The following is a 27,136-nucleotide window of genomic DNA, read 5'->3' on the forward strand; positions in this document are numbered from 1 at the left end:
TTTGTCCCAACCACGTTACAGAATGACAAGTGTATGGGATTAGTTACCAAGTCTCGTTGTCAATGTTGAATCAATGAGGGTCCTTTAAAATCCGACTTGACAACATTTTGTTGGTAGCAGACTGCTAACTTCACTTGATTGAAGTACTTCAAAAGTACAATGTTGTGGCAAGATAAACAGCCTTTACTTGAAGTGAAAATAAAATCGGGAAAAGAAAAAATATCAACAGCAAAACGATAATGTTCTTGTGAGGGTTCTAAAAGTTTATCTAAATACCCCTTTGAGCTAAATAATATAAAGTTAGTATTGAACCACTGACTTTCTAAAAATCTTTTTGGCCCAAGGCTGTCTAGAATAATAAAATTTCTGGAAGAAAAAAAAGTCAATATTGATAGTTGACAGTATGCCCTCCATAAAAAAATTATAATTTATTTTGAATGTCCCCATACCTGTTTATGAGGTTTGCAATTATTCTGTGTGGTTCTACTATAATTAAAACAGCATAACTACTGTATTTAAAGATGTTCTCTATAACATACGTGTTTGGTCTGTAGAAGTCTGTTGGAACACTTAAAGCCAAGTTGTCTAGCCACGTTTAAAGCACAATGTTAGAAAAAGCTGTAGACAAGCAATAATTATTCTCTATCAAGGGCATAATTTCAGCTATCAGTTGACATAAATAAACCGTCCTTTTATGAAATGTATAACAATACCAATATAGCAGAAACTTGAAGGCTGAAGCCATTGCATTTCTTGACAGCTTTATATGGAGTTTTATTCTTTTCAGAAAATGTCTTTCATTTGCTTCAAAAAATAAGGTCTTCTCTGACCTTGCAAGTGGATATAAAAAAATATATCTAAAAATATTTCTTTGATTAATAAATACATTTTTATTCATATGTATTTCAGTATTTTTCTAAACAATACCAAGGTACTTCTTATAACTTCATTTATTTGTACAGTGTTTTGGTGTGCAACTCTGACTGCAGGACAACACAACATTGCTGGAATACCAGTAGACATTTTTAAATGTTTATTGTAGATGGATAAATAGTCTGAGGCCTGCATATACACAACTTTAATGTTCACATACTTTCTTTTTGCTGTTTAAATCAGGCAAATGTAAAAAGAGGGTACAAGCAAGTCGCCAGCATATTTGGCATAACCTTCATCCATTCCTTACATGGGGGGAAAAAAAGGACTTAAAACAAATGCAGATCTGCCTGGGTTGTGTTTCAGTCACTGTTAACAATGGTGCCGTTAGCTTTCCACACTGTTAGTTACACTTTCACAGAGAATAGGGGCACTAAATTATGCAGTTTTGATAAAATGGCCTTGTCTTTTTATTAAATAAAAATCAACCAGTGCATGTGTTGAACCAATGATACAAGATGATCTACTAAAAAAAGGTTATCAAATATTTAAAGGGCTGAAAAAGGATATTTAAATTAATTCACAAAGGTCTGCCCATAAAACGCTGGATATTTCTTAGCCTCGTGTAACAGCACTACTTTGAACATAAACATCTACATTTCTAGTCTAAGAAAGAAAGTAGTAAAAGTAAATATAACTCAATGGAGCTTTTAATACATTAAAAGCTCCATACATTAAGTGAAATATTAGTAAAATGGAACAAATGATGGTGTAAACCACAGAAGAAACACTAGATAAGTTTTGAGAAAAAAAAAAAAAAAACTCCAACTTAAACCATGTACATCTTACAGCAAATTCTTATAGCACCTGGGGGTCAGCTGTGCCACGTCCCAATGTATGTCAGAAAACCTGTAACCAACATATAACACATGTATCTTCTCATCCATGTACATTAACCAGCCTACATGCACGGGGAACATTCTTGAAATATTTATAAACAGACTTTTTTCTTTTCTTTGAAGCTCATTGCATATCCAAGTGCATTAAGTTATTAAACGAAAGGGTAAAATGTGCAGTATAAAATGGTAGCTTCCGAACGATCCAGTGTTTTGGCGAGAGAAAGTCTGCAGACTTGAAGGATGTGGAGTAACCGCAGCCGTGTGGATGGACGAAGATGGTGAGAATGTGTGATTTGGCTGCTCTCTGTTCCACACCGCCGGTTTGCTTGTGTGTGCTCTTCACATTTCAGGCTGTTCAGCAGAGAGGGTTGGCCGGGACTCGGGGGACTCGTAGCGTTGGTGGAAATTGGTGCGTTTTCTGATCTTCTCGGGTGCTTTTCTCCACAGAACAATTTCCTAGAACAGGAAATAAAAACAGAAATACAATTAGTATGATCCCTTTTTTAGGTTCATTCTTATATTTGAAGACAAATAAAAACACAAGACAAACACACACTGTACATTCGGATAAGCAACATGTCCGGTTTAGCGAGGGACTACTGTATAGCGATATGCAGTCAGGATATACTAGGTATCACGATACATGCGATGGTCCAGATGGGCTAATTTATACCAAATGTAAAACACAATTTTTCTTCATTCAAGAACCACTTGGTAATCTGCAATGAGCTAGGTTGTGTTTCTGGTCTTGTATAATGATATTCCATGTAAATAAAGTAGAACACCCCTAACTGCAGTTGGCCATCTAAAGCCACATGCGTTACAATTACTTCACAATCATGTGACGTGAGATTAGTGGACTATCAGTTTCTCAGGTTAACGGTGACTTTTCTATTCGACTCTACCCCAAACTGGAGTGTACCTGCTGTTTGAAGTACCGCCTGTCCTCTTCATCCACTAGAACGAGGTTGAGGAAGTAGCGCACAGAAAACTTCTTGTTCACATCTCTCATTGTGGGAGTGAGGTCATATCCTGCTAGAAACAGTCTGATAGGAATAGATTCACCTTGAACAAACAAAAATGTAAAAATTAGGAGACTAACTTCAAAAACAGTTATAGGTTCAGGTGACTTAGAGGCTGATTTGTACTCAGAGATAAGGTGTTTTTTTGTTGTTTTTTTAAGAGCATTATACTGTCGCAGGGAATCCACCACTTATTTTTAGGGGTGATCTTGGGTTAACCACAAATAGGCGGCTGATGCAATCCAGTCAGATTCCACAGCGCTCTCAAATGTTCTTAAAAAAAAAATCCATGATTAAATCAAATCAAGATCAATAAAAAAAATGTTGGACCACAATTAAATGTATATCAAAGTGGAAACGAATGACAAACTCGCTATCTTACACGAATGTTAAAGCTGGAAAAATGACATTTCTATTCAAAGTTGACAATATGCCCTTGATAGAAAATCTAGAATGATACAAGTCTTTTCTGTGGCATTTCTTTTTTGCACTACCTACTGGCATTTCCGCTGCCAGGATTACCCTGGCTGGAGGAGCCCACTGGTGCACTGTCAGTATTTCCGTCAACAGCATTGCCGCTGTCAGCATTGCCACTGCCAGGTTTCGCCCGGCTAGAGGAGCCAGCCTGTGTGCCACCTCGCTGTCAGCCTTTCCGCTGCCAGCGGTGCCGTTGGAGGAGGACCTTGCCTCGCTGTCAGCGTTGCCACTGTCTTCCTGGTCTGACGTCACCCACAAGCCACCCAGGGCACATCACATATACATCTTTCTTCAACCAAAAGCTAACATTTCAGTTTTTGTTCCTACCTTTCACTGGAGCTCCATCCATGATCTCATACTTTGCAATGGTTTCAGTCTCGGTAGTCGTACTAGGTCCTGGGAAATTATATATACATATAAATCAGTTAGAAATATTATTCATTTACTTGAGCATTTTTTCTTTTTTTTTAATTTAGTAGTCGCCAATTATTTTTTTTTGTTTTTGTTATTTTCTCCCCAATTTAGTAGTGTCCAATTATTTGTTTTTAGCTCAGCTCACCGCTACTGACTCAGGAGGGGTGAAGGCGAACACACACTGTCCTCCGAAGCGTGTGCTGTTAGCCGCCTGCTTTATTACACACTGCAGACTCACCATGCAGCCACCTAGAGCTACAGCGTTGGAGGACAACGCAGCTCTGGTCAGCTTACAGGCAAGCCCGCAGGCGCCCGGGCCACACCACAGGGGTCGCTGGTGCGTGGTGGGCTAACCCTCCCTCCCTCCCTCCCTCGGGCGTCGCTAGGCCAATTGTGCGCCGTCCCCTGGGAGCTCCCGTCCTCGGTCGGCAAAGGAATAGCCTGGAATCAAACCAGCGACGTCCAGACTATAGGGCACATCCTGCACTCCACGCGAGTGCTTTTGGATGCGCCACTCAGGAGACCCTGTGTCTTTCATTTTTACGAATATTAGGCAGTATTCGTTGCAAACTAAGTGTTTGAAATCAATGAGAATTGGTCTCATTTCAACCAAGCCTCCCTCTGCGGTCTGTGATACTGGCAGTCAATTGGTGTGGGGAAGAAGGGTACAGTGCTTCAGTTCATTCGATTCGAGAGGGCTGTATAGGGAAAAGTAAAGTGGAATTGTGCTTAAATTTGTTTCACTGTGTCAAGAAAAAGGACTTATTTAAAAAAAAATTTGGAGGGAGTAGGAATTTTGAAGTTTTTTTTAAACATTGTGAAAAGATAATTAAATACTTTTCTAAACAGCTTAACAAGACGATTGTCTCAGTGTATCGTGCACAGTTACAGTACTAGACTCCAGTTAGGAGCTGTACTGCAGGCTGTGTGAAAGGAAAAACGCTGTCTCACTGAGGGTGTTTATCGAGTGTTTATTCGATTTTAAAAAACATTTATATTTTTGTTGTTTGTTTTAATACAGTTATGGTGGCTCTGTGACTGCCTGTGGTATTTCTTTAGCATAGTGTAGCTCGCAGTGCTGTTTTTTCCACCCCACAATCACAATTATTTATATTTATTCAAAAAGGCAGCGTTTCTCTGCTTTGCAGATGCTTGCCTCAGTAAATTCATTACATTTTTTTTTTTTATTAAATCGTTTTGATCGCTACGTTTTGATTGCTACATTTTGATTGCTACGTTTCACTTGCTGTCTCATTGTGAGAAGACTATTGTAAATAAGTTAAACTTAATAATTTCTTACAATGTTCTAATACTATAGTTCTTTTAGTGGTATATAAAAAAGTATTTTGAGCTAATTTTTATTGTATTTGTATTCTATGTAGCATTGTTAGTTGGCAAACCAGCCCTGTGGGAAAACACCAGAATTTGTATTAAGTTATAAAAGAGCAGTATTAAAATGCACCACTGTTTATCTTATTACAATAGATAGCTTATGTTAATATTTTTTCATGAAAATGTTATTGGAAAATAACATGTGCACAAACAATGTTTTAACTGTAGGTACACTTCTACTACAGATACGGACAAAAGTTTTGCATCACCCTATAGAATGAACTCATTTTGCTTGATAAAATCGAATGAAACCTGCTGAATATTACGTTAACATATTGAATTACATACCGCTTTGTAGTTTTCCATAAACTTAACTAAAAACTGACAAATTAAAATATGCGACATTTCAAATCTAACATGAAATACCGTACTACTATTACGGCTTGCGGTAGACTTTTGCTAATCATTTTGTAGTTTCTTTGATTACATCATGTTAAATAAAATACCCAAATTATGTTCATATAGTTGGGTCAGTCCATTTCAATACAGCTGTAGTGGAGTGCAGTACTGAACAGAACATGGTACTAGACAACACCCATAAATAATGTCAGGCTTACCGATGCCAGTAATCTCCTTTTTGATTAGTTGAAGCTCCATGTGCTGGATTTTAATTCTTACTAACAAAAAGTAGATTTTGCCCACGATAACATCTTTTAAGTGGTACCTTTACAAAAAGAAAAAAGAAAATGATTATGTTTACAGCAATCGAACAACATAATTAGATCATTAAAACAGCAGTGTGATGCCCAATGCTCTGTTTACTACTGTACTATAATGGGAGATGTCTGTCTAGACATTAACTTCTATTATTTGAAGGGAGAAAATACCATGTTAAATTTACAAGGTGTAAAATAAACTATAGTGCATAATCTGAATGCTTTAACAAACCCTGATTAGCACCAAACCTCAAGTAGCCCAATATCAATGCTAAATCATGGCCTGTTAAAACAGACTATTTTTTATTACTTGTTTCCATCTGCAACTGGGATGAAAGCAATTTGATATCGACCCCGTTTGTTTCCATTGGTAGCATATTGATATCAGAACAATTAGAACTAGGGGTGTAGCAATACACTAATCTCATGATACGATATGCATTGTATGACAATATGCAGACTGTAATACGATACATGCAATTGTCCTGATTGGCTACTATACTTGTATGATGCATGCATAATAAGATCAAATGGCCATTTAATGATGGACCACTTTGTTAAGACAAAAATTAATGATAGGGAGAATGTATCAATACCAACTTTAAAACTTTAAAAACACTTATTATTATTCAAGAACCACTTGGTGGTTAACATTAAAACTATGCTGTGCTTTTGGTACATACTTTAGTCTTTTGTGCACAATACATTTTAAGAAACAAGAAAAAAAAATACTGTTTCCTTCTTGCCACTACATGCAAAGCCCTTCAGTTGTTCATACAATTCTTACTGGTACTATTTTTAATTTTGTCTCTTGAGAATTCACCAATTTTTTCTCTTGAGTTAAACCAGCGCGTACAGAAACTACTGGTGAAAGACAGAGGTTAAACAACAACAGCAGGAAATAAAATACACCATTCAGCCCACTTGCATCTGAAACACAACTGAGCTCAATCAGGACTGCCCACCGTTATATAAAGTTAGTTACAAAAACTGGTAATAGATTTGATACTATTTATTATATTAACTAGGATACAAAATCCGTAGCTTTCAAGACCTCAAAAATCTCTTCAGGTGCAAGACTTACTTGGACTTGTTGTATTCAAACTCTATGTGTAGACAGTCTTCTATCCCCACTTCCATTTTGATGGAGTTGTTCACATCTGGGTAGCAGGCCAGCTGATGTACTATGAGGTCATACTCCTTGATCAAGTCCGACAGCCTTCTCACTATCGTCACTTTAAGGAAATACCTTTTGGGAAACAGAAAAAGAAACAGAAAAAGAAACTGCGCTTGTGAAAATAAATTGGACCTGACACGCACTTAATAAATGGACTGCAAAGGATTAAAGCACACCTGTGCCCTCAACATAAAGGAAAGTAGGAGAATACCTGAGCCGGACATTGGCACCGATGTAGGATTCGTATGGCTTCTCCACCTGCATGAACTCGAAGTCATAGCTCCTGTTCTGGGTCAGCTCTCCTGGCAGGGCCAGCTCCTTCACCAGGTTCACAAACTCATGGGTGTTGCTCTTGTCACTGAACAGCTCTGAAAGGGAAAAAAGGCATTAAAACGGGATACTTAAACCATCAACATTTTCTAAACATTTCATTTCTTACCAGTTACATTTTTGTCAGTGTTTTCTATTTAGCAGGCTTCCTGATGTCCTATTTCAATCACACAATTTCTTAAATGAGTTGGTTTAAAAAACTACCACACGGAGTGTGCAGCTGTAATTTCCGACCCTCAACAGCTGTGATTTTGTATTTCCCATTTAATAACTCACAGTTGCTGCAGTTGCAGTTGAAAACCCTCAAGTAGCCATCTCTAATCATTTCAGAAAAATCTGCTTTTTCAGTGGTTAAAAAAAGAAATTAGTTAGTAATGCTGGTAAATAACGTTCAAGAAAATGCAGAAGCTCCCTTTAATAGAATAACTAAAAGGAGCCTCTGAACAAAATATCTGTCCTCAAAGCAGATCGTATTCTGGTTGCACTCAATCTGAGCAGTCAATGTTTGTTCTTTGCATAGCTAGCAGTTTTTTTCACAGTGCTCCAATGCATAAATATATTTCCTGCTCAATAGGAGGCTGTGGGGTCCAGTGGTTAAAGAAAAGGGCTTGTAACCAGAAGGTCACCGGTTCAAATCTCACCTCAGCCACTGACTCATTGTGTGACCCTGAGCAAGTTACTTAACCTCCTTGTGTTCCGTCTTTCGGGTGAGACGTAATTGTAAGTGACTCTGCAGCTGATGCATAGTTCACACACCCTAGTCTCTGTAAGTCGCCTTGGATAAAGGCGTCTGCTAAATAAGCGAATAGTAATAATAATAATTACAATTACGGGTTAGGTTACACTGCAGGCTGATTTACAAGCCTTTCATGGCTTTTACCTCTGGAGATCTGGACTTTGCCATTACTTTAAATTGAAAGCTCTGCATCAAAGTGAGTATTCAAAACACCCGGTGGCTGCGCTATCAAATATGTGATTGTGATGCTCACCAGGTCACATGAGCAGCTGCTACACAGAAAACACAAAAAAAGGTTCTGACTGTTTACAATAATTCAGCTATGATTGAGATCCCGTCGTCGGTGAAGAATCAAACCAACCCAGATTTCACATGACAAACACATGCTTTTTAAATCCTTTTACCAAGTGCGACTATGTAAATAAATCAATTCTCTTAACTGGTTGTCAGCATCTACTGGAAAAATAAAAAAAATGACTACACTTTACAGACTAGTTAGTCATAATCGACTTGCATACCTAGTATAAACAGCTAGGAATCTGACGAAGCAGTTATGTTCACTATGTAGAGTGCGACAAACAGACAGAATCAGTGCATTTTCATTTTGATGCCGCTATTTTTTTTTTTAATTTAGTCGTTGCCAATTATTTTTTATTATTTTCTCCCAATTTGGAATGGCCAATTGTTTTATTATGCTCAGCTCACCGCTACCCCCCCTGCGCTGACTCGGGAGAGCAAAGACGAACACACCCTGTCCTCCGAAGCGTGTGCCGTCAGCCGACCGCTTTTTTTCACACTGCGGACTCATGCAGCCACCCAAGAGCTACAGCGTCGGAGGACAATGCAGCTCTCGGGCAGCTTACAGGCAAGCCCGCAGGCGCCCGGCCAGACTACAGGGGTCGTTGGTGCGCGGTGAGTCGAGGACGCCCTGGCCGACCTAACCCTCCCTCCCCCCGGGCAGGGCTTGGCCAATTGAGCGCCGCCCCCTAGAAGCTCTCGTCCTCGGTCGGCAAAGGAAGTCTGGGTATTTCATTACTTGTAACATCCTACAGATAGCCTGACCAGCACTTTCCTGACTGGATGACTTTACAACTCAAAACTCACACTTTGATTTGTTTTTTGGAAATCTTTAAGATTACCGGCACAGTAATTCAGATGTATTCCCAGTCCCTGTATTATATGGTGCAAGAACAATTCAAAAATAATTAAATGTAGAACAAACATTTAATTACATTACAGGACAAACATTACAGAACTGTCCAATAGGACCCCACTGTCTTCACGGATTAGTGAAAAGGAGCAGAATGTATAACAAATGCACAGATAACTCACCAATCTGCCCCACAAATTCAATCCGAATCCCTTGGTGCTCTAGTCTCTTTCCCGTCTGTTTAACAGTGAGATTTACCTGAAAAACCAATGAAGAAAAAAGAAAAATGATCATACAGTATGTACACAATGGGTTTTGCTTCACTATCAGCTCATTTACACCAAGAATCTTTTGGCACACAAGTCTGGGTATTTCATTACTTGTAACATCCTACAGCATCAATAGTACATTCAGGCTATGCTGTGTACTGTATAATTAAATGGGGCCATATTTTTTTAGATGGGCACGCACAGTGGTATTAGATGGGCAGTCTACAGTATGTTGCTGGTCATTGCTAAGAGACACAGAGAACAGATATTCTATATACAAAGATACTCAACTCCCCCTTTACTTTTGTCACGCTGCACGCTGGGGATTATGGGATACAGCTTGGGAGAATTTCTTCTATTCAGTCAATGGAGCAGTGTCAGATTAAAAAATGCATCAAACTAAGTAAATTTCACTTTTGCCCAAAGTCTCTTGAACAAAATGGCAACATTGACAAATTATGAAAGCACATGATTTTTATGAAAATTGCTATTTTATGAGCACAGTCCGGTATTGTGGCGCACACACCGAAATACAGACTAAGAGCACAGCCAGCACAGATATTCTACTGTCGGCACAGCATGCAGAAGGGTAAAGATGAGGAGACTTTGGATGCTGAATCAATAATATTATATTAATATTTTTGGTTATGTGCTTTATCTTTTTTTTTTTTTTTTTAAGAATAAAATAACCACCTAATATACGGCTGGGGAGGCCTATTTCAATGACCCGTTTACTTTCATCCCCCATAATTGTTAGGCTAAGTTTTATCACTATCAAACAGTTTTGATTTAAAACAGAAACACAATTAAAAAAAAAATATATATATATATATATATATATATATATATATATATATATATATATCAACTAACTTACTAACTAATTTCCTTTTTTAACCACTGAAAAAGCAGATTTTTCTGAAATGAGGCAACACAATACTAACTAAATACCAATAGCACGGTCCGGAGCTGTAGCGAAAGCCAGCATAAACCCGGACATCACTTTCACCCCTGCATTTCACGGAGAACTGTAATACACCACTAGTACTTATTCGCTGTCACTAAGAACTGTGTTTGTGTTTAGTGTTGGTGTGTAAAACTGGACTAAAACCCGGGGATTTACAAATACCGGCTGTGTGGTCCAGTGGTTAAAGAAAAGGGCTTGTAACCAGGAGGTCCCCGGTTCAAATACCACCTCGGCCACTGATTCATTGTGTGACCCTAAGCATGTCACTTAACCTCCTTGTGCTCCGTCTTTCGGGTGAGATGTAGTTGTAAGTGACTCTGCAGCTGATGCATAGTTCACACACCCTAGTCTCTGTAAGTCGCCTTGGATAAAGGCGTCTGCTAAATAAACAAATAATAATAATAATAATAATAATTACACGTCGCTGTATCACTCCATCATTATTATTTACAGGTGTTCGCCATAAGGCTCTGGACATTGTTCAGTAAACCAATAAACACCCTTGCACCTGGAAATCATTGTCTGTGTTTTGTATCCACTCTGCACTACATGCACCTGTATTCACGCACCACTTTCCTACAGATGTGCATTTTGGTACATTTTCATGAACATTTAAACTCTATGCCATATAATAATTTAAACAATCTCTGTGTGTATAGATATATATAGCCTTCATCAACGTCTGTTTTCATATTTTTCTGCATTCCAATAACAGCAACAACATCGCCATGTCTTTTAAGACAAGACTCTTGAAAATCTGTACATCTGCTGGCCAGGCTAAAAGAACCCGATCCACCCGTCTTGCAGATGCTACTGTGCCTTTAACAATAAGGATTGATTGCGCTTCTAGCAGATTAGATCAGTTGCACGTTGCTGGGTGAAAAAAAAAAAGACCTTGGAACAGCTGTGTTATGTCTTGACACAACATTTAACCAATCAGAGTGTTGAAGGGGTGGGTTTTCTGCGAGAGGCCAGAATGTTAAAAATGACTGCTAAAAAAATAACCAGTTATTTTCAAAGCAAAAATAGTGACAATGAATGCAGGGGGGCAAAATAAGGCGCCGACTGGCGCAATCCACCGACAAATACTATATTTGCACCGGCTACTTTATTAAAAAAATATGAAGATTATTTTCAGGTATTATCATTCAGTCCATTTTTTGTCATATTATTGTAATGTAAGGTGATATATAGTACATAATAGCTATACATATGCAGCAAAAAAAGTGTTCCTTTTGTTGTGATATTGTAACAATATGTACCCAGGTGCTTGTGATATTGGGGGTTCATATATAGAGGCTGTACACCTTTAAGAAGAAAGCTGTGATGGGATATCAGCTGAACACTTGTCAGCTGACATACAAATGCTTAATTGCAGAGGTGCTGGACTATTACACTCCGGTTCATGCAAGAGTTATGATGGTGACCAAATGCAGCGTTTGCTCCACGACCTACAGACAGAGGGTCAATATGGCCCCCTCTCAATTTCAGGGGGACATTTTCAGTGAGGGGGTCAATACGTCTGATGATTCAGAACCAACCGCCATTTCTTATTTTTGTTTGTTTTAAATGTGCCAACATAGTTTATTGACCTTTTGTTTCTGAAGAACAAAAAATAATAATGTAAAGCTGTAGATTCAACCAAGGTGTCTCTACAATACTCACGGTCACTTTTGGGGAAAATATTGGGAAATGTGTCACAGTGATGCTGGTGTACCACTGAGTAGAGGATATTCATTGTACCAAAATCACATTAGAACAGGGGTTTTCAATCTTTTTAAGCTGCATACCCCTTTCCAAATAATGTAGTCCACCGCATACCTCCATCTGAGATGGTCATAATAGAATGAAAACAGAATAAAAAGGTCTGTACAATAACACGATACAACAAAACACACAAGCCTTGGAGTGTGCGACGTATACAATTATAAAAAAGTTACAGTATTACAACGGAAACAAATATATTATATTTACTTTTGGATAAAAATAGTCCCTCAGACAGGTTGCTAGTTGTTGGAAACATCAACATCATTTTACTGTAACTACTAATTAATTAAAATCAACAAAGCCTCCGTGCTAGCCTCAATAACTTGGGACTATTCCGTGATAGCAAACGGCAATCATGTATTTTTATTGATAATACAATTACAGAAAAGAAGGATTAAAGAAAAGTTCACTATCCAGCATCTCTACAGCTGACCTCATTACAAAAACATATTGGCATTTTAAAATTCTTGGTGTCTAAAACGTACAGTACTGATGCTAAAAATAATAAGAAAACCCTTACCTAGTATCATTGTGATGGATGTCCCTCCTTGTTACCACACAAATCACTAATGATAGCAGGGAAATTGGAGAGAGCTTCAGTCGCAAGACATTTTTGGCGTTTTTAATCTCCGACAGTATTTCGTCTTGATTGCCCTTGCTACTTACCAAAACAGTGACTGCACGTGAACTGTATTACATAATAATTTCCTTTATTCCGATTCCAGTGGTGTTCTCAGTGGAGGATGTATTTTAGGCATATATACAGTGCTGTATAAAATCACATACACTGTATATACACGGAGTGTACAAAACATTAGGAACACCTTCCTAATATTGAGTTGCACCCCCTTTTGCCCTCAGAACAGCCTCAATTCGTCGAGGCATGGACTCTACAAAGTGTCAAAAGCGTTCCACAGGGGTGCTGGCCCATGTTGACTCCAATGCTTCCCACAGTTGTGTCAAGTTGGCTGGTAGTGGATCTCTACTCCAAGTAGCTCGTTCCATCTCATCCCACAGATGCTCAATTGGATTGAGATCTGGTGACTGGGCAGGCCACTGCAGTAAGCTGAATTCACTGTCATGTTCGCGGAACCATTCCTGGACAATCCTAGCCTTGTGGCATGGGGCATTATCCGGCTGAAAAAATCCATTAGCAGATGGATACACTGCTGCCATGAAGGGATGCACCTGATTGGCAATGATGTTCAGATATCCTTTGGCATTCAAACATTGCTCCACTTTTATCAAGGGGCCCAATGTGTGCCATAAAAACACACCCCACACCATCACCACCAGTCTGCAATGTTGACACGCAGCATGATGGATGCATGTACTCATGTGGTTTTCTCCATACCCTAGTCCTCCCATCAGCATGAAACAACAGGAACCGGGATTCATCAGACCAGGTAATCTTTTTCCAATCCTTCAGTGTCCAGCGTTTTCGTTCCTTAGCCCACTACAACCGCAGTTTCTTGTGTTTTGCTGAAAGAAGTGGAACTCTTTTAGGTCGTCGGCTGCCATACCCCATTCGTGTCAAGGTATGATGAGTTGTGCATTCTTTTATGGGTCTTTCAGCACCAATGTTGTACTGGACTGTCAGTTGTCTGTAGTCCGTCTGTTGCTCTGCACAATTCGTGTCAGCCTCCTTTGGCCTCTTTCATCAATGAGCCGTTTTTGACCACTGGCCTGCCATTGGCTGGATGTCCTTTGGGTGGTGGACCATCCTTGATACACACGGGAAACTGTTGAGCGTGAAAAATCCAGCAGTGTTGCAGTTCTTGACACACTCAAACTGGCACGCCTGACACCTACTACCATACCCCGTTCAAAGGCACTTAAATCTTTTGTCTTGCCCATTTACCCTCTGAATGGCACACATACACAATCTATGTCTCAATTGTGTCAAGGCTTAAAAATCCTTCATTAACCTGTCTCCCCTTCATCTACACTGACTTGAAGTGGATTTAAAAGGTTACATCAATAAGGGATCATAGCTTTCACCTGGATTCACCTCGTCAGTCTATTTCATGAAAAGAGCAGGTGTTCCTAATGTTTTGTACACTCAGTGTGTGTGTGTGTGTGTATATATATATATATATATATATATATATATATATATATATATATATATATATATATATATATATATATATATATATATATTTTAGCTCAAAGAGCCAGCTGCCCAACGTTTCGATATGTTGTACATATCTTTCTCAAGGGAGCCTGTGTTTGAATCAAAACATTGGAGGTATTTATAGGTTTTTGACGGCATGACAACTACTTGTTATTGTTTACATTCAAATCCATGATTTATTCTTACATGATGTACTATATATATATATATATTATCATTCCATTATTCCATTATAGGCCTACTGGCCAAATGGCCAAGGGACAGTTGGTGCTTAACACATACTGAATTATTTTGACCCTGAATTTTAGCATTTTTTGTTATAGAAAAGACAAATTTTACATATTTTATTACGGTACCGTTGGCTACTTTTTTTGTTTGTTTTGAATGATGAAGTTTTTGTTTCACAAATCTACTGCACTTTGTCTATAAACTGTACTGTAGTACGCGTAAGTACACATTTCTCCCATTCGCTTGCTAGGTCACTCCATATCTCCAAACATCAGACAGATATTTTATCTGGCAAATAGATAAGTTTACAGCAGATGAATTTCACAGTATTTTAAGCACAAATATAATAGCCTACATTTCAACAGTCACTGTCGAAGCTGATTACTTATTCTTCCAGAAGTAATGGTCGGGTGTAACAGGGATACAAGGTTATATTTGCGCCGGGCCATGTTGTTAACAAGCCTGATGTTGTCGTCCAGGCTTTACTGTGAAACTGACTGTAACCAGGGAGGATGTGAGCGTATTCTACTGGACTGGAGAATAAAAGCACGGGAGTTTAATTATGAAAACGCAAGTGTAAACAAACAAGTAAAAAAGATTAGCCTGTCGTCAGACATGTCATGGTAATATAAAATGCATTAATTTACTGTGCATTGGTATTGCGTCTGGTCTGGGAAGGGGGACACATGGGCGCGTTAAGAGAAATTGAGCGGGACATTTTTTATTTCAGGGGCATTGGTGCGGCCTAGCGCAAACACTGCAAACGTGTGCGAGTACTGTTGTGTTAAAAAAAAATGGTTAAAATGAACAGTTGCATTCAAAAAATGTAGAACAGCGAAAAACAAAATAAAACAATTTAAATGAAGCAACAATTAAGCTAAAAGGAAGTGAAAAAGTTAGTTTTTTGGGTGAACTCCAATAACCCTACGTTATTTTCCTCGGTCAAATCGTAGAGTGCCTAAATAAGCACAGTAATTTACCATAATAAAAAACAGTAATGAAAAAGAAAATGTAGAACATAAAGTGCAACCAGATATAGTCAATGAAAGACAACACATTATTCAAATTCTTTGTCATATTATATATTTAAGGTAAGGGAAGTTTATTTTCAGTTAAAAGTACTCTCGGATATAATGTTCTGCCGTCCGGCTGTACAGAATTCCTGGGGAGAACCTTGATCTGCCCGTATATGCTGTTTTTACCCAGCAGCTCTTTCACACACAGTACATCTTGCCGTCTCGATAAACAAGCCACGGATACTTCATCTCCCATTCAAAATTAAGAACGTATTTTTCGTTTGCATTCTTCTGCATTACTGCTTTGTCACTGTAGTGCAGTCAGAAGAAGATGACTGATATGCAGATAGGGTAATCTTCATGAGAATCCCCTCAAGATGCTGACTGCATAGGAAAAAAACTTCCGATTGACAACCGAGTTCCTATCAGTGTACACTCTGCATTAGGTGTTCATTTTTATGCTTAAAAAATGTATGTTAGGACATCCCTGTTAAACTAGTGGGGAAAATAACAAAAGTAAAACGTTAAATTAGGTGGCTGCAAAATTGAAATGAGTTAAAAGTAGGATCAGGATGAACAATTCATGTAATTTGTCAGCTCTGTTTGAAATCAAATTAAACGGGACCAGAATTAGGCTCCGGCTAGATATGAAGGTAAAAGCAAAGATTGTTTTGTAATGAACAGTTTTTTCTGAGTTTAATTATGAAACAGAATCAGTTAAATGTATTTAAAGGGACGTTACCTGACTAAAAATTAACCTGAAAACCTCAAGCCCTACTTGTGTGTGTGTGTGTGCGTGCGTGTGTGATAGCATTTATTTTTTCCAAAATATTTGTTTTATTTAGCAGTATGGGCATAACACATAATTTTAAAATAAAATACAGTGCATGGTTGCCACCTTTTCCACAGACCAAATCCTGACATATTTCTCAGTCAGCCTAGCTCTATCAAAACTGCTGTATACACATTGCTGTATTGTGCTCTTGATATTTCTAGCAATCGAACTTGCAAGCCAATAGTAGCTATCTATATCTTGGTAGGTAAGGGGCTAATTTCTGAAGCGATGATCCTGTCTACGTTTGGTTTTTTTTTTACAAATAATTTTTGAGCCCGAAAACTCCTTTTTTGACTTATTATTTTACAGCCATTGTGTCATGGCAAATTTCGTAAAAAGAGACAAAATGAGTCAAAAATGTACTGAAATTTGGTTCGTGTTTTTCAATGTTATTAATGGCTACCACTAAATATGCAATGTTTATACATACACACACGAATATATGTGGTTTAATTACCATTATATATTGTGAGTAACCCATATTTTACTGTAAAGGTTATGTATTTAATCACACGCATATCAATGTAATGTAAAGCATTATTCAAATGCTGGGGGCACAGTAGAATGTACAGATCAGTGCTAAACAGTGCATTTCTAATAAGATAGTGGAAATCCTTTAAGCAACTAATGTACCCTATAAGGGGAAAATTTGGCTGGTATTACATTCGCGGATTTGCTACCTTGGTAGATTGACAGTTTTTTAATTTACAGTAACTAGTTATATCTACAGTGTCGCTGCAGCAACTTGGAGAACAACAAAGAAGGCCTTCTAAAAATGAGTTACAATATTTATCGTTTTTATATGGCCCTTCAGTTTTAAGATATCAGTAATTGGAAAGAGTTACTAACTGCAGTACACTTTAACGATAGGCATTTGCTAACTCTCAGTTGTAACACTTAGCTATGGTTCATTAACACAGTGGAATGACCACAGTATCATGTAGTAATTGTAGGACAATATTGCATGTGTGAAAACTTTAACAATAAAGCTGAAACTAAAATGCTTTAAATTTAAAACTGGTTAATAGACTACCAAGCACTGGCAAAATCAGCTTTTTTATACAGTGCAGAACTAATTTATTTTAACATATTGTTTAGGGACTTTGCGATACCTGCACGCTGGATAGCAGTCCCTACACCAATCGACAATAACTATCCAAAGCAAATTTGCACCATTGTTACAGATTTTCTAATAAGTCTGGCATAAACAATTCTGGCTGCTACTTAATTAACCCCTTGTAAAAAACAAAAAACACAAAACTGCTTAACCTAAAAAAGAACAGGCTTAAGGTACCACAGTAGCAGGCACAGTTTACACTGCCTCGGAGTTTCTGATCGCATCATAAATTCCCTAAATCCATTGATGCAAATGTGCGGTCTGTTTAATTTTTTAAAGCAAATTGGCTTCATCACTCGCTGCCATTCTCATATTCACTTTGACACCCGACACATTCTTTCCCTTGTCCAGCGTGCGCTTCTTAACCTGTGCTGCATACCACCAGTCTGTCAGAGGGTGGGATTGCACACTGTATGCCACACTCTGATTGGTGGAAGTATTATTGGCGATCCAATCCAAACCGTCAACAAAGCCAAAATAAATTCCACTCCAGAATGTCCCGTTAGGTCAAAGAAAATATTAAAGGAAGGTTGGTGTTTTTTATGCGTTTCATTTAAAACCGGACATTAGGGCATCTGGGTTTGTTAATTCCTGCCACCTGGACACAGGTGCCAATTCCCAGACTGTCCGAGTCAAACCCAGACAGGTGGCAACCCTAGCATGGTGGGATACTAAAGTATTAATTCCCACTGTCCACTGCGCTGCTAGGAACTGTAATCAAACTATTTTAATAGTAATAGAGTGTGTATGCATTAAGCCCGACTAAACACGAAACGGTACTTCAGTGTGGACGCTTTGAGCTGGATTAATTAAAACATTTGAGTATGGTTCTCGAGATTGGTTATGTGGTGTGGACAGGGTCTAAAAGTAAATATCCTTAATATTGCTTCTTAAGCCAAATATGAGGCATATTGCTGCCACCTACAGGACTGGAGTGTACCTTAATCAATGCTGTTCTATTGCAGAACAGTTTATTTTTTAAACAATCAAATACTTTACAGTCATTTTGCTGCAGTGTAACAGATTATCTCAAATATGTCCGCGTCCCTTTCCCATTCTGTGCATCTCGTGAACGCGAGACAAAATCTAGGACGCAAAATTCTGCATTAAAATGACCTCTGTGTATTATACACTGAGGTTGTAAGACAGACAGGAAGGTGGTTTTGGTGACACGGACCGTCGTAATGAAACTCAACCTTAGTGCGTACAGCTGCTGTTACAAATCACACTGTCTCTGCAGCAACTGACCAGACCTTTATTTGTCTTAGGTCTGTATAGGGATTGATGAATTTATTTCACACTCTCTTATTCATCTTAATACAGTATTTAGTAATAGAGGCACACCAAGCTTATTTCCAACATACACTGACCTACAATTTTTATCACTGACAGTGTGTGTGTGTGTGTGTATATGTAGGGCACACGCCAGTCCCAAAGCCAAGTAATTGGATTTGAACACAACTGTGTGAGGCTTTGATAGTGCAGCTGTGGCAGCTTTTTAAAAGCCATAGAAGGGTTCATTGTTACCCACAATCAATCTTGATCTAGTGAATCATAAAATACAGTTTTGTACAGCAGCAGGAATTAAGTCAATAACTCAAAGCGTTTGGTCTAACACTGCATGGGTGTGTGTTTTCTTGATTCATTCATATTAGTCTTTTGACTGCTATACAGAAGTCTGCACACAAACCTTGGTAATAGCCTTTACTAGCGACTTTACAAAACCCTGTTCAAAAACAATCCACAGTAGATCACAAGATGATTCCCATGCAAAACAATACAGCCTTGCTGATTACAAGAAGCTTGGGACAGAAAATAATGCCTGGACAGATAGGTAAGTAAACTCTGTTATGCCACTTCCTGTGTGTTTGGGGCGGAAGACATTTCAGAAACTGGCAAAAGGAGGAAATAGGGAAAAAAAAATCCCCTTTGTGCAAAAACAATTAAGGAAACTGCCTTGGCCACATACAGAAATGGATTCATCAAGCTTTTTAAAAAACAACCACTTTTGACTTATATAGCGGCTTTTACAGCCACAACTACTGTAGATGCTTAACAAACACTGGTATGAAAATACATATAAAAGAAATGTTCATTAAACCAATTTATTTGCCAGAAAGTTGACTACAACATTTTACTCTATTATGATCCTCACTGACTGTCTCAGTTAATCAGTTTCCAAGTAGAGTGGCCATTATCCTACAGTCGATACCCTCAAAGGTAACAGGACTTTAGAAAATCACATCATTTTCAATTTGCCTTAGGCATCATGTCCAAAATATAACCTAAAAACTATTTTATACATTCCTCCAATATAAAAAAAAAAGTGTGTTCATTTTATACTAACATAATTCAGTATGAATGAAGGCAGAAGGATGTGCTTTAGTTCCGTAAGAAAGGACCACCCAAAATGAACATACCTTCCCTGAAACAGACTCCCCATCGTAGAACAGGAAGTGTTTTTCTACTTTGCCATCTTCTGTCTTTATTTCTGCCGTCTTCCTTGTCTCGGCATCATTGAGAACAACATCGATTTCACACACTGGACCAAACAAACCTCCAAGGAAACTCTGCAACGCAACAACACAAGAAATCAATATGTGAAACAGGGTTGTTTTTGGCTGTCGATCACAAAGTGCTAAAAAACTACCACCAAGAACTGCAGTTAAGAGCACAAGAAAATCATTCTGGTTTTACTATTTAATGTTTATTTATTTTTTAGCAGACGTCCTTATCTAGAGCGACTTACAATTGTTACAAGATATCACATTATTTTTACATACAATTACCCATTTATGGGCAGATGACGTGACGTGTCAATTTTGCTGTCCGATGATAATTATGTCTATAAAATAAATTAATATAAAAATCTACTATATATAAAATAAATGTACAATATTTTATTTATAAAGCAACTAGTGTATTTATTTTGAATTATCATCATAGTTATGGTTTTTGAGTTTTCAAAGTGTGAAAGTGTCCTTCGGTGTTACTGTCCGAAAGCTTATGCATTTTCATAAAAAATGATAAAACTCAGAATAAAACAATTAATGAAATACACCGGCATGATTCTTTGAGGGTCTTTTGTTATAAGGAGAAATGCTGTCTGATTATTTAAATTCACAATGAGCTTTTTACGAGAAATTGATGTCCTCAAATGTCCTACGGTGTAACCAACATTGAACAGCCATTTTAGACCATATTGTCTGAAGATTCCACATGACCTATGACCTCAGTATACAAGGAAGTCAGAAAGGGACCCAGCATATGTGGAGCAAGGTCAGTATGTCTCTCATAAATGTTAAAAAAAAATGCATATTCATGGCTCCTTATAGGACATGGAAATAATCGCATGTCCTTCAGTGTAACTCATAGAATAAGGTGATAACAAAGAAATATTTTCAAAATCAACATCTCTCTAGATATTTGATTGTTATAGAATTTCTTCAATGTCACTGCTTTGCATAGGTGGCCTAATAATTGCCTGTTACATTAGCATTAGATGGAAAATGTCCTTCGGTGTAACCGCAAAATGTCCTTTTGGTATAACCAGAATTAGGTTACACCAAAATGTCCTGGTGGTTACACCGTATGATTTTAGGCATGATCTCTCAATTTAACAGATTTATTGATTACTTATTATGAAGAGCCAATATTTATTTTTTTTATGAATAGCCAAGTTTAAAATGACACACATATACATTTTTCTAATTTTTCTTCATTTTCAGATGCCCTTGTCAAGCAGGGAAAAGGTAGCTCAATATAGAGCCTGTGTTAATGAAGACCCTTGTTAATGAAGACCCTTAGTCAGTCTTGAACAAAGAAGACTATGCGGTGATCTGATTCAAACATTCAAAATCCTAAAAGATATAGACAATGTCGACCCAGGGGACTTTTTTGACCTGAAAAAAGAAACAAGGACCAGGGGTCACAAATGGAGATTAGATAAAGGGCCATTCAGAACAGAAAATAGGAGGCACTTTTTTACATAGTGAATTGTGAGGGTCTGGAACCAACTCCCCAGTAATGTTGTTGAAGCTGACACCCTGGGATCCTTCAAGAAGCTGCTTGATGAGATTTTGGGATCAATAAGCTACTAACAACCAAACGAGCAAGATGGGCTGAATGGCCTCCTCTCGTTTGTAAACTTTTTTATGTTCTTAAGAGCAACCTACCTTTCCAAAAGGCGATCAAGGTGCTTTTTCATGTTTTTCACTTTATAATACAGAATCTGATATGATACAGAATCTGACAACACATTATAGTCCAGCTAATAAGCACAACAAATAGGCAAGACTGCAAATTTTTCAAATGTGAAACTTTGCATACACATACCAAGCACATGCTAATGCTATAGTCCTGTAGAAACTGATCTGAATGAAACAAAAGACAAGAAAATGATATTTCCCCTTCATGCAGCTCAAATGTCCGTGTCCCTGATGATGAGATACTAGCAGGCACGTTTGTTATTGTGATGTACAATGAACTACCATACGCTGGGCAAGTTGTTAAGGAGGTAGAAAAATAAGTTGAAGTATACTGCATGAGTCAGTTAAATGATTAGAATTAATTAGTCTGGCCTAGAGTTTCTGATGTAATTTTTTATTACAAGTCAGATATTGTTGCAGTAATTACTGAGCCAGAGCCTTCCACTTCCAGATGTTCCAAACTGGGCAGCGCCGACTGGATGAAATTTACAAAAGACTGGTAGCTGTTGACTTTCCAGTATCAGCAGTATGATACTTTCAAAGTGCCTAATGCAAAATGTTATTGTTGTTTTTCTCATGTTATGTATGAGAGTGCTGAGAGAGTGCCGAGCACTGAATACCGGAGGCAATGAGATTGCTGAGAGAGTGCCGAGCACTGAATACCGGAGGCATCCGTTAGTAATACTATATATTACTGCAAGGAATACAATTGTCACGTTTACGAAGAATATTGCATTTATGTTAATGTATTGTGTGCAAACAACATGAGAGATTTTTTTTTTTTAATTCCCAACCTGAGTACACGACACAATTCCTTACTAAAAAAAAACCTTTCGTCTGGCTATTTGTGGTTAATTTTCTTCACCCTATCCCAATTTAAAAACCACAACCCTAAACCTAGAACCTTTTTTTAAATAAACATAATTGTATGTGTAACAATAAATGTTAATGCTTAAGACATGCAGACAAATCAAGGTACTGTATATACTATTCATTTTTTTAACTCTCAGTGTAAGCCTACGTTTTGCCACGTCTAAATTGTAGTAAAGTTACAGCTATACTAATATTAAAATGTAAAAATACGACCTTGTCATATTAATATGATGGATGCAGCATGTCATCAGATTATATTATTGAAACATTTTAATTTAGATTAAAGATTGACAACATTTTGACGTGTAAAAATCATTTGATCACACATTTTAAAGTTCATACGAAAAGACAGTGGCACAAACACGCACCAACATACACAGTCTAGTAAATAAAACGGCCAGATAAAAATAAAAAGCCATGCAGTGAACCTCCCCTTTAATCAAACTGTAGCCCCGCCTTACTTTTGCCTTATTGAGCTTGCGCGATCAACTTATTTCCTATGACACAGGCACTCAGCACTCAAAATGTTCTAACGCCTTCTCTCGTGCAGGTAATACAGCTCCGTTGTGTGTTGTGCAAGCTTCGTAGTGTTGGAGGGCTCTTACTTTGCATTGTAGTTTCTGCTGTGGAGAACTAAAACATGGACAAACAGCCAATAACTAGTGCTAAAAAAGTACATTTCACCACAATTGGACAAGCGGTTCCCTAGATCAGGGTTTCCCAATCCTGGTCCTGGGGACCCACTGTGTCTTCTGGTTTTCATTCCAACAGAGTTCTCAATTACTTAATTAAACCCATAATTGAACATAAATTAGACCTTTTTAATTGGTTTCAGCTCTTAAACAATTGTAGAGTTCAAGTTAGCTATAACATGTTATAAGTAACTTGAACTCTGCAACTGTTTAAGAGCTGAAAACAATTAAAGTTCTAATGTATCAAATTATGAGTTCAATTAAGGGTCCAGTAAAGTAATTGTGAGCTCAGTTGGAATGAAAACTGGCAGGGGGTTCCCAGGACAAAGATTGGAAAACTCTGCCCTAGATATATTAAAATATATGATATGTATCCCCAGCAATAGACAATGTAATCCTCTATCTTACCCATTAAGATTGATTCTTGATTTGATATAAATTGGGATGTGAGAGGACTGTTATTTTCTTATTCCACCTTTAAACTGGTTGTTGTTTAGGTAGGTTTGGGAGAAAATGGAGATTATAATCCAAATGCTGTTTGTTCTGTGCTTGCAACTATTTGCTTATAGTTTCAGATGTATAGTACACTGCTTTACTGTACAAGTGAGCATTTCAAATCTACAGCAACACTTACAATCTCCTTGAGAAGTAACAACAGACTGGTGTTTTGTTGGGTTCATTCAAGAAAACGTCTTCTTGTTACCAATGACACAGACCCGTGTCACGTTAACAAGATTAAAAATGATAATTATAGTAAGGTTAATAGACAATTTGCCAACCGAATTATTACTCTAATCTCAAAATGCCAGAACAAGCGAGCACAGTTCAGATATGTTTTATAACAATGGAACTTCGCGTTTTACATAAGACTTGAGATAAGTGTTATTAATTTATGGGAAGTAAGACTAGGGTGACCACCCGCCACTAATTGGGCGAGACAGTCCAGAAATGTAAAGATCAAGTCTCGGCCCGGCCTTAATGTCTCCGGGACGGCGTTTGTCCCGGAATTTGTAGACACGGTGCAATCTTACAGTTTAGCGCCAGTCAAACTGTAGCTTATCTGTTTATAGCGTATCATAGCACCGTCCCTGTCGTATTATTTTACAATGCCTGACACTCGCTCGCCAGTTGAAAATAATAATAATAAAAAATGTATGTATATATCCAGGCGCGCCCCCAGAAATATTTCACATGTTACGCACAAGTGAACCACACCGACATCTCATTACATGCCGATTGCGACTCTGCATCAACATGCTGTAAAGTGTTTCAGTCAGAGTGCTGCATTTCTGTTCTTTTCTGAGTTTCCCTTTTTCAAAATGAATAAACACAGCGAGCTGCCATCGAGACAGAACAGCAACTACAGTGATAGATAGTCACATAGTCCACAACAGTAAAATCTACAAATACATTTGAAATACATACTTAAAGGAAAAACTAGCTCACACGTTGTTTTTTTTATGCTGGTTCAATTTCTAATCATTTTACTCTCACAATCACGACAACTAATCACTACTCATTACTCTCCCTCTCCCCCGCTCTTCGGGGGAAACAGCAGAAAAAAAGTTTTAAAAAATATGTAAATATACCCCAGCATAAGAAATGGCAGGTGTCCCGTTTTTGCATTTTGAAAAGGTGGTCATCCTAACTATGACACGCTTATACAGTTAAGGTTCACTCGGGAGACATTGGCTAACACACGGAAATTAAGCTTGTACCCCTGTAACGTCGTTTACCGCATGCAACCATGTTAAATCACGGCGGCTCAAATATGCTTTTAACTTTCAAATACAGAGGAATTGTTCTGACAGAAGTCATGGAAGATGGGCCTCAACTCAGTCACTCCCCCAAATCAAGACCCAGGACCAACATAGGCCTCTGGCACTTTCCTGCCGTAAGGATAAAACAACAACTCAGCTCGCAGTAAATGCAATTTATGAAGCCTGGTGTTCCGTTTACAGGGCAGGTACTGTGCATTCAGTGAAGATAAAACTGTAATTCACATCGCAACGTTTTAAGTTTACATTAAACTCACCATTTCAGCCCGTTTCCACAGTGTGTGTATGTATGTTACTGTGATCCCTGTGAAAATCCTCCCTCACTCCTGCTGCCTCGGTCATGTGACATACACCACCACCTCCCCCAAGCCGCTGAACTGTGTGCCAGCTGTCATGTGACTCTAGCGTTGGTGGATTGTAAGTGCTAGTACAGTAGTAGCAACGTGGTGTATGCTGATAAAGTGAAGAAGGTATAGAAACTGCAGTGGTTTGTGTATTGTACTTTTCTGTTTTTGTTAAAAATATATAAACAACAAAGATAATGAATGATATTTAAAATTCATTCATTATTTACATTACACATACACAGATTGAAAGTTATGGGCCAGAAACCTTTCGTTTTTATTTTTAATTTGAACCTAAAATGGAACAGTACAGTAGGCTTATACTAACAGGCCATATCTTATCCTTTGTCTTAGGAACGAAATAACATTTTCATAATTAATTGTTTCTTATATTAGATGCACTGGGGTCTGTTATCCGAGTCCAAGTGCATACATACCAACAGTCCCTGTATGGCGGGGACAGGCCCGATTTCCTAACAAATGTCACGTGTCCTGATGCATAGGAAGAAAGTTCAGCTATTTATCCTTGGAAATGATATATGTATGTGTTTTAGTAATATACATGACAGCAATGAGCCTATATCCATGAACATGGTCTGGTTTTTCCTTTAGGCTTTATATAGACCTCTGTATGAGTAAAAATGTCCTAATGTTTGCTGTGAATATTGCATAAATGTGGAATGTTTGTTCAAAGAAACACATGTTGTTAGCAATTGGAAATAAAGAGGAGTCACTCAAATAAGAAACGTGTGTTAGCAATGGATTGTGTTTAGAAATGTGTAGAGCTTCTTCAAAGTTTTGTAATGTGTGTATTTACAAATTAAGTGTGTGGAGCACCACACCAGGGATGAAATCACCAGTGACAGGGATATAGTGGAGGCAAGTATTTACATATCACACTTTACATTTTTCCGAAAGTCTCACAAACTGGTTATACAATTGTGAAGAAACTTGGTACTAACATTATTTAGCAGAAGTTAGCGATTTTCTAGTCGTTGAGTAGGATGTATGTTACTGACATACTTCTTCTGATTACTTTAGCACCAACTGAAGCCACTCTTAGCAGAAAACCCAGAATTGACTCTCCCTGGGCCCCCGAGTGGCTCACCCAGTTAATGCATGGTGTGCAGGGTGAGTCATTCAGTTAGGGGAGAGCAGCTTTGCTATGTGAAGTTACCAGTAAATGCTGGAGACTCCACAGGGAGCATTGCATTGACTCAGCAACTCCCATGGGTTTGGAAGACAAAATCAAAAAGGACTATTTCTCCTTACCGCACTACAACGGACCGTACCTACCAGACGCCTTCCCTAATACAACTTTAACATAGTAAAAGCAGAGCAAAGTGTAATAAAGCTTACATAAAGCATGGTAAGAATTGTAAAGCCCATGAGGTATGGTAAAGCATATGGTAAAGATAGTAAAAACACAGGAAAAGCATAGGACAATTGCACAATTACCATGCTAAACCTGTGAGCTCAGGGCTGTACTTTGTCCATTCTGAACTATTGTGGAGAATTGCTGAAGTGAAAAAAAAGAAGTACAGAAACTTCTGAAATGTCAATGTCTGCAACAATACCACATCCCTTTAATGATGGCATAAGCAATGGTTTCCAAACACCACACACACCATGTGACTGACTGAATAACATTTTGCTTACAATAAAACTAAAAATCTCAACGATGACTGCTGTTGACTTGCAGTGCTGACTCATAGCCTATTTTCATTGACAATACTTAAACAATTATAATCATAAAATATAGCTATTTTTAATGCATTT

The 27,136-nt window shown here is 38.0% G+C and overlaps 1 protein-coding gene across 1 annotated transcript; it reads right to left on the minus strand.

The window, feature by feature from the left end:
• Positions 1-1,018: 1,018 nt before the first annotated feature.
• LOC117414653 (vacuolar protein sorting-associated protein 26A) lies at positions 1,019-25,435 on the minus strand. Its single transcript, XM_034024419.3, has 9 exons — positions 25,271-25,435; positions 19,883-20,032; positions 9,309-9,384; positions 7,122-7,278; positions 6,818-6,982; positions 5,635-5,741; positions 3,599-3,667; positions 2,695-2,837; positions 1,019-2,228 (listed from the first exon to the last, which is right to left on the minus strand). The coding sequence occupies exons 1-9, from the start codon at positions 25,271-25,273 to the stop codon at positions 2,112-2,114; spliced, it is 987 nt and encodes a 328-aa protein (XP_033880310.1). The 5' UTR covers positions 25,274-25,435; the 3' UTR covers positions 1,019-2,111.
• Positions 25,436-27,136: the final 1,701 nt, after the last annotated feature.

This window comes from Acipenser ruthenus, chromosome 7, assembly GCF_902713425.1.
Source record: "Acipenser ruthenus chromosome 7, fAciRut3.2 maternal haplotype, whole genome shotgun sequence".
Taxonomy (NCBI): Eukaryota; Metazoa; Chordata; class Actinopteri; order Acipenseriformes; family Acipenseridae; genus Acipenser; species Acipenser ruthenus.

Coding starts and splice junctions, on each gene's coding strand:
- LOC117414653 (XM_034024419.3), bottom strand. Junction 7,279..9,308: donor TGAATTTGTGGGGCAGATTG/GTGAGTTATCTG, acceptor TTTCCCTTTCAG/AGCTGTTCAGTGACAAGAGC. Junction 2,229..2,694: donor GGCGGTACTTCAAACAGCAG/GTACACTCCAGT, acceptor TTCCTGTTCTAG/GAAATTGTTCTGTGGAGAAA.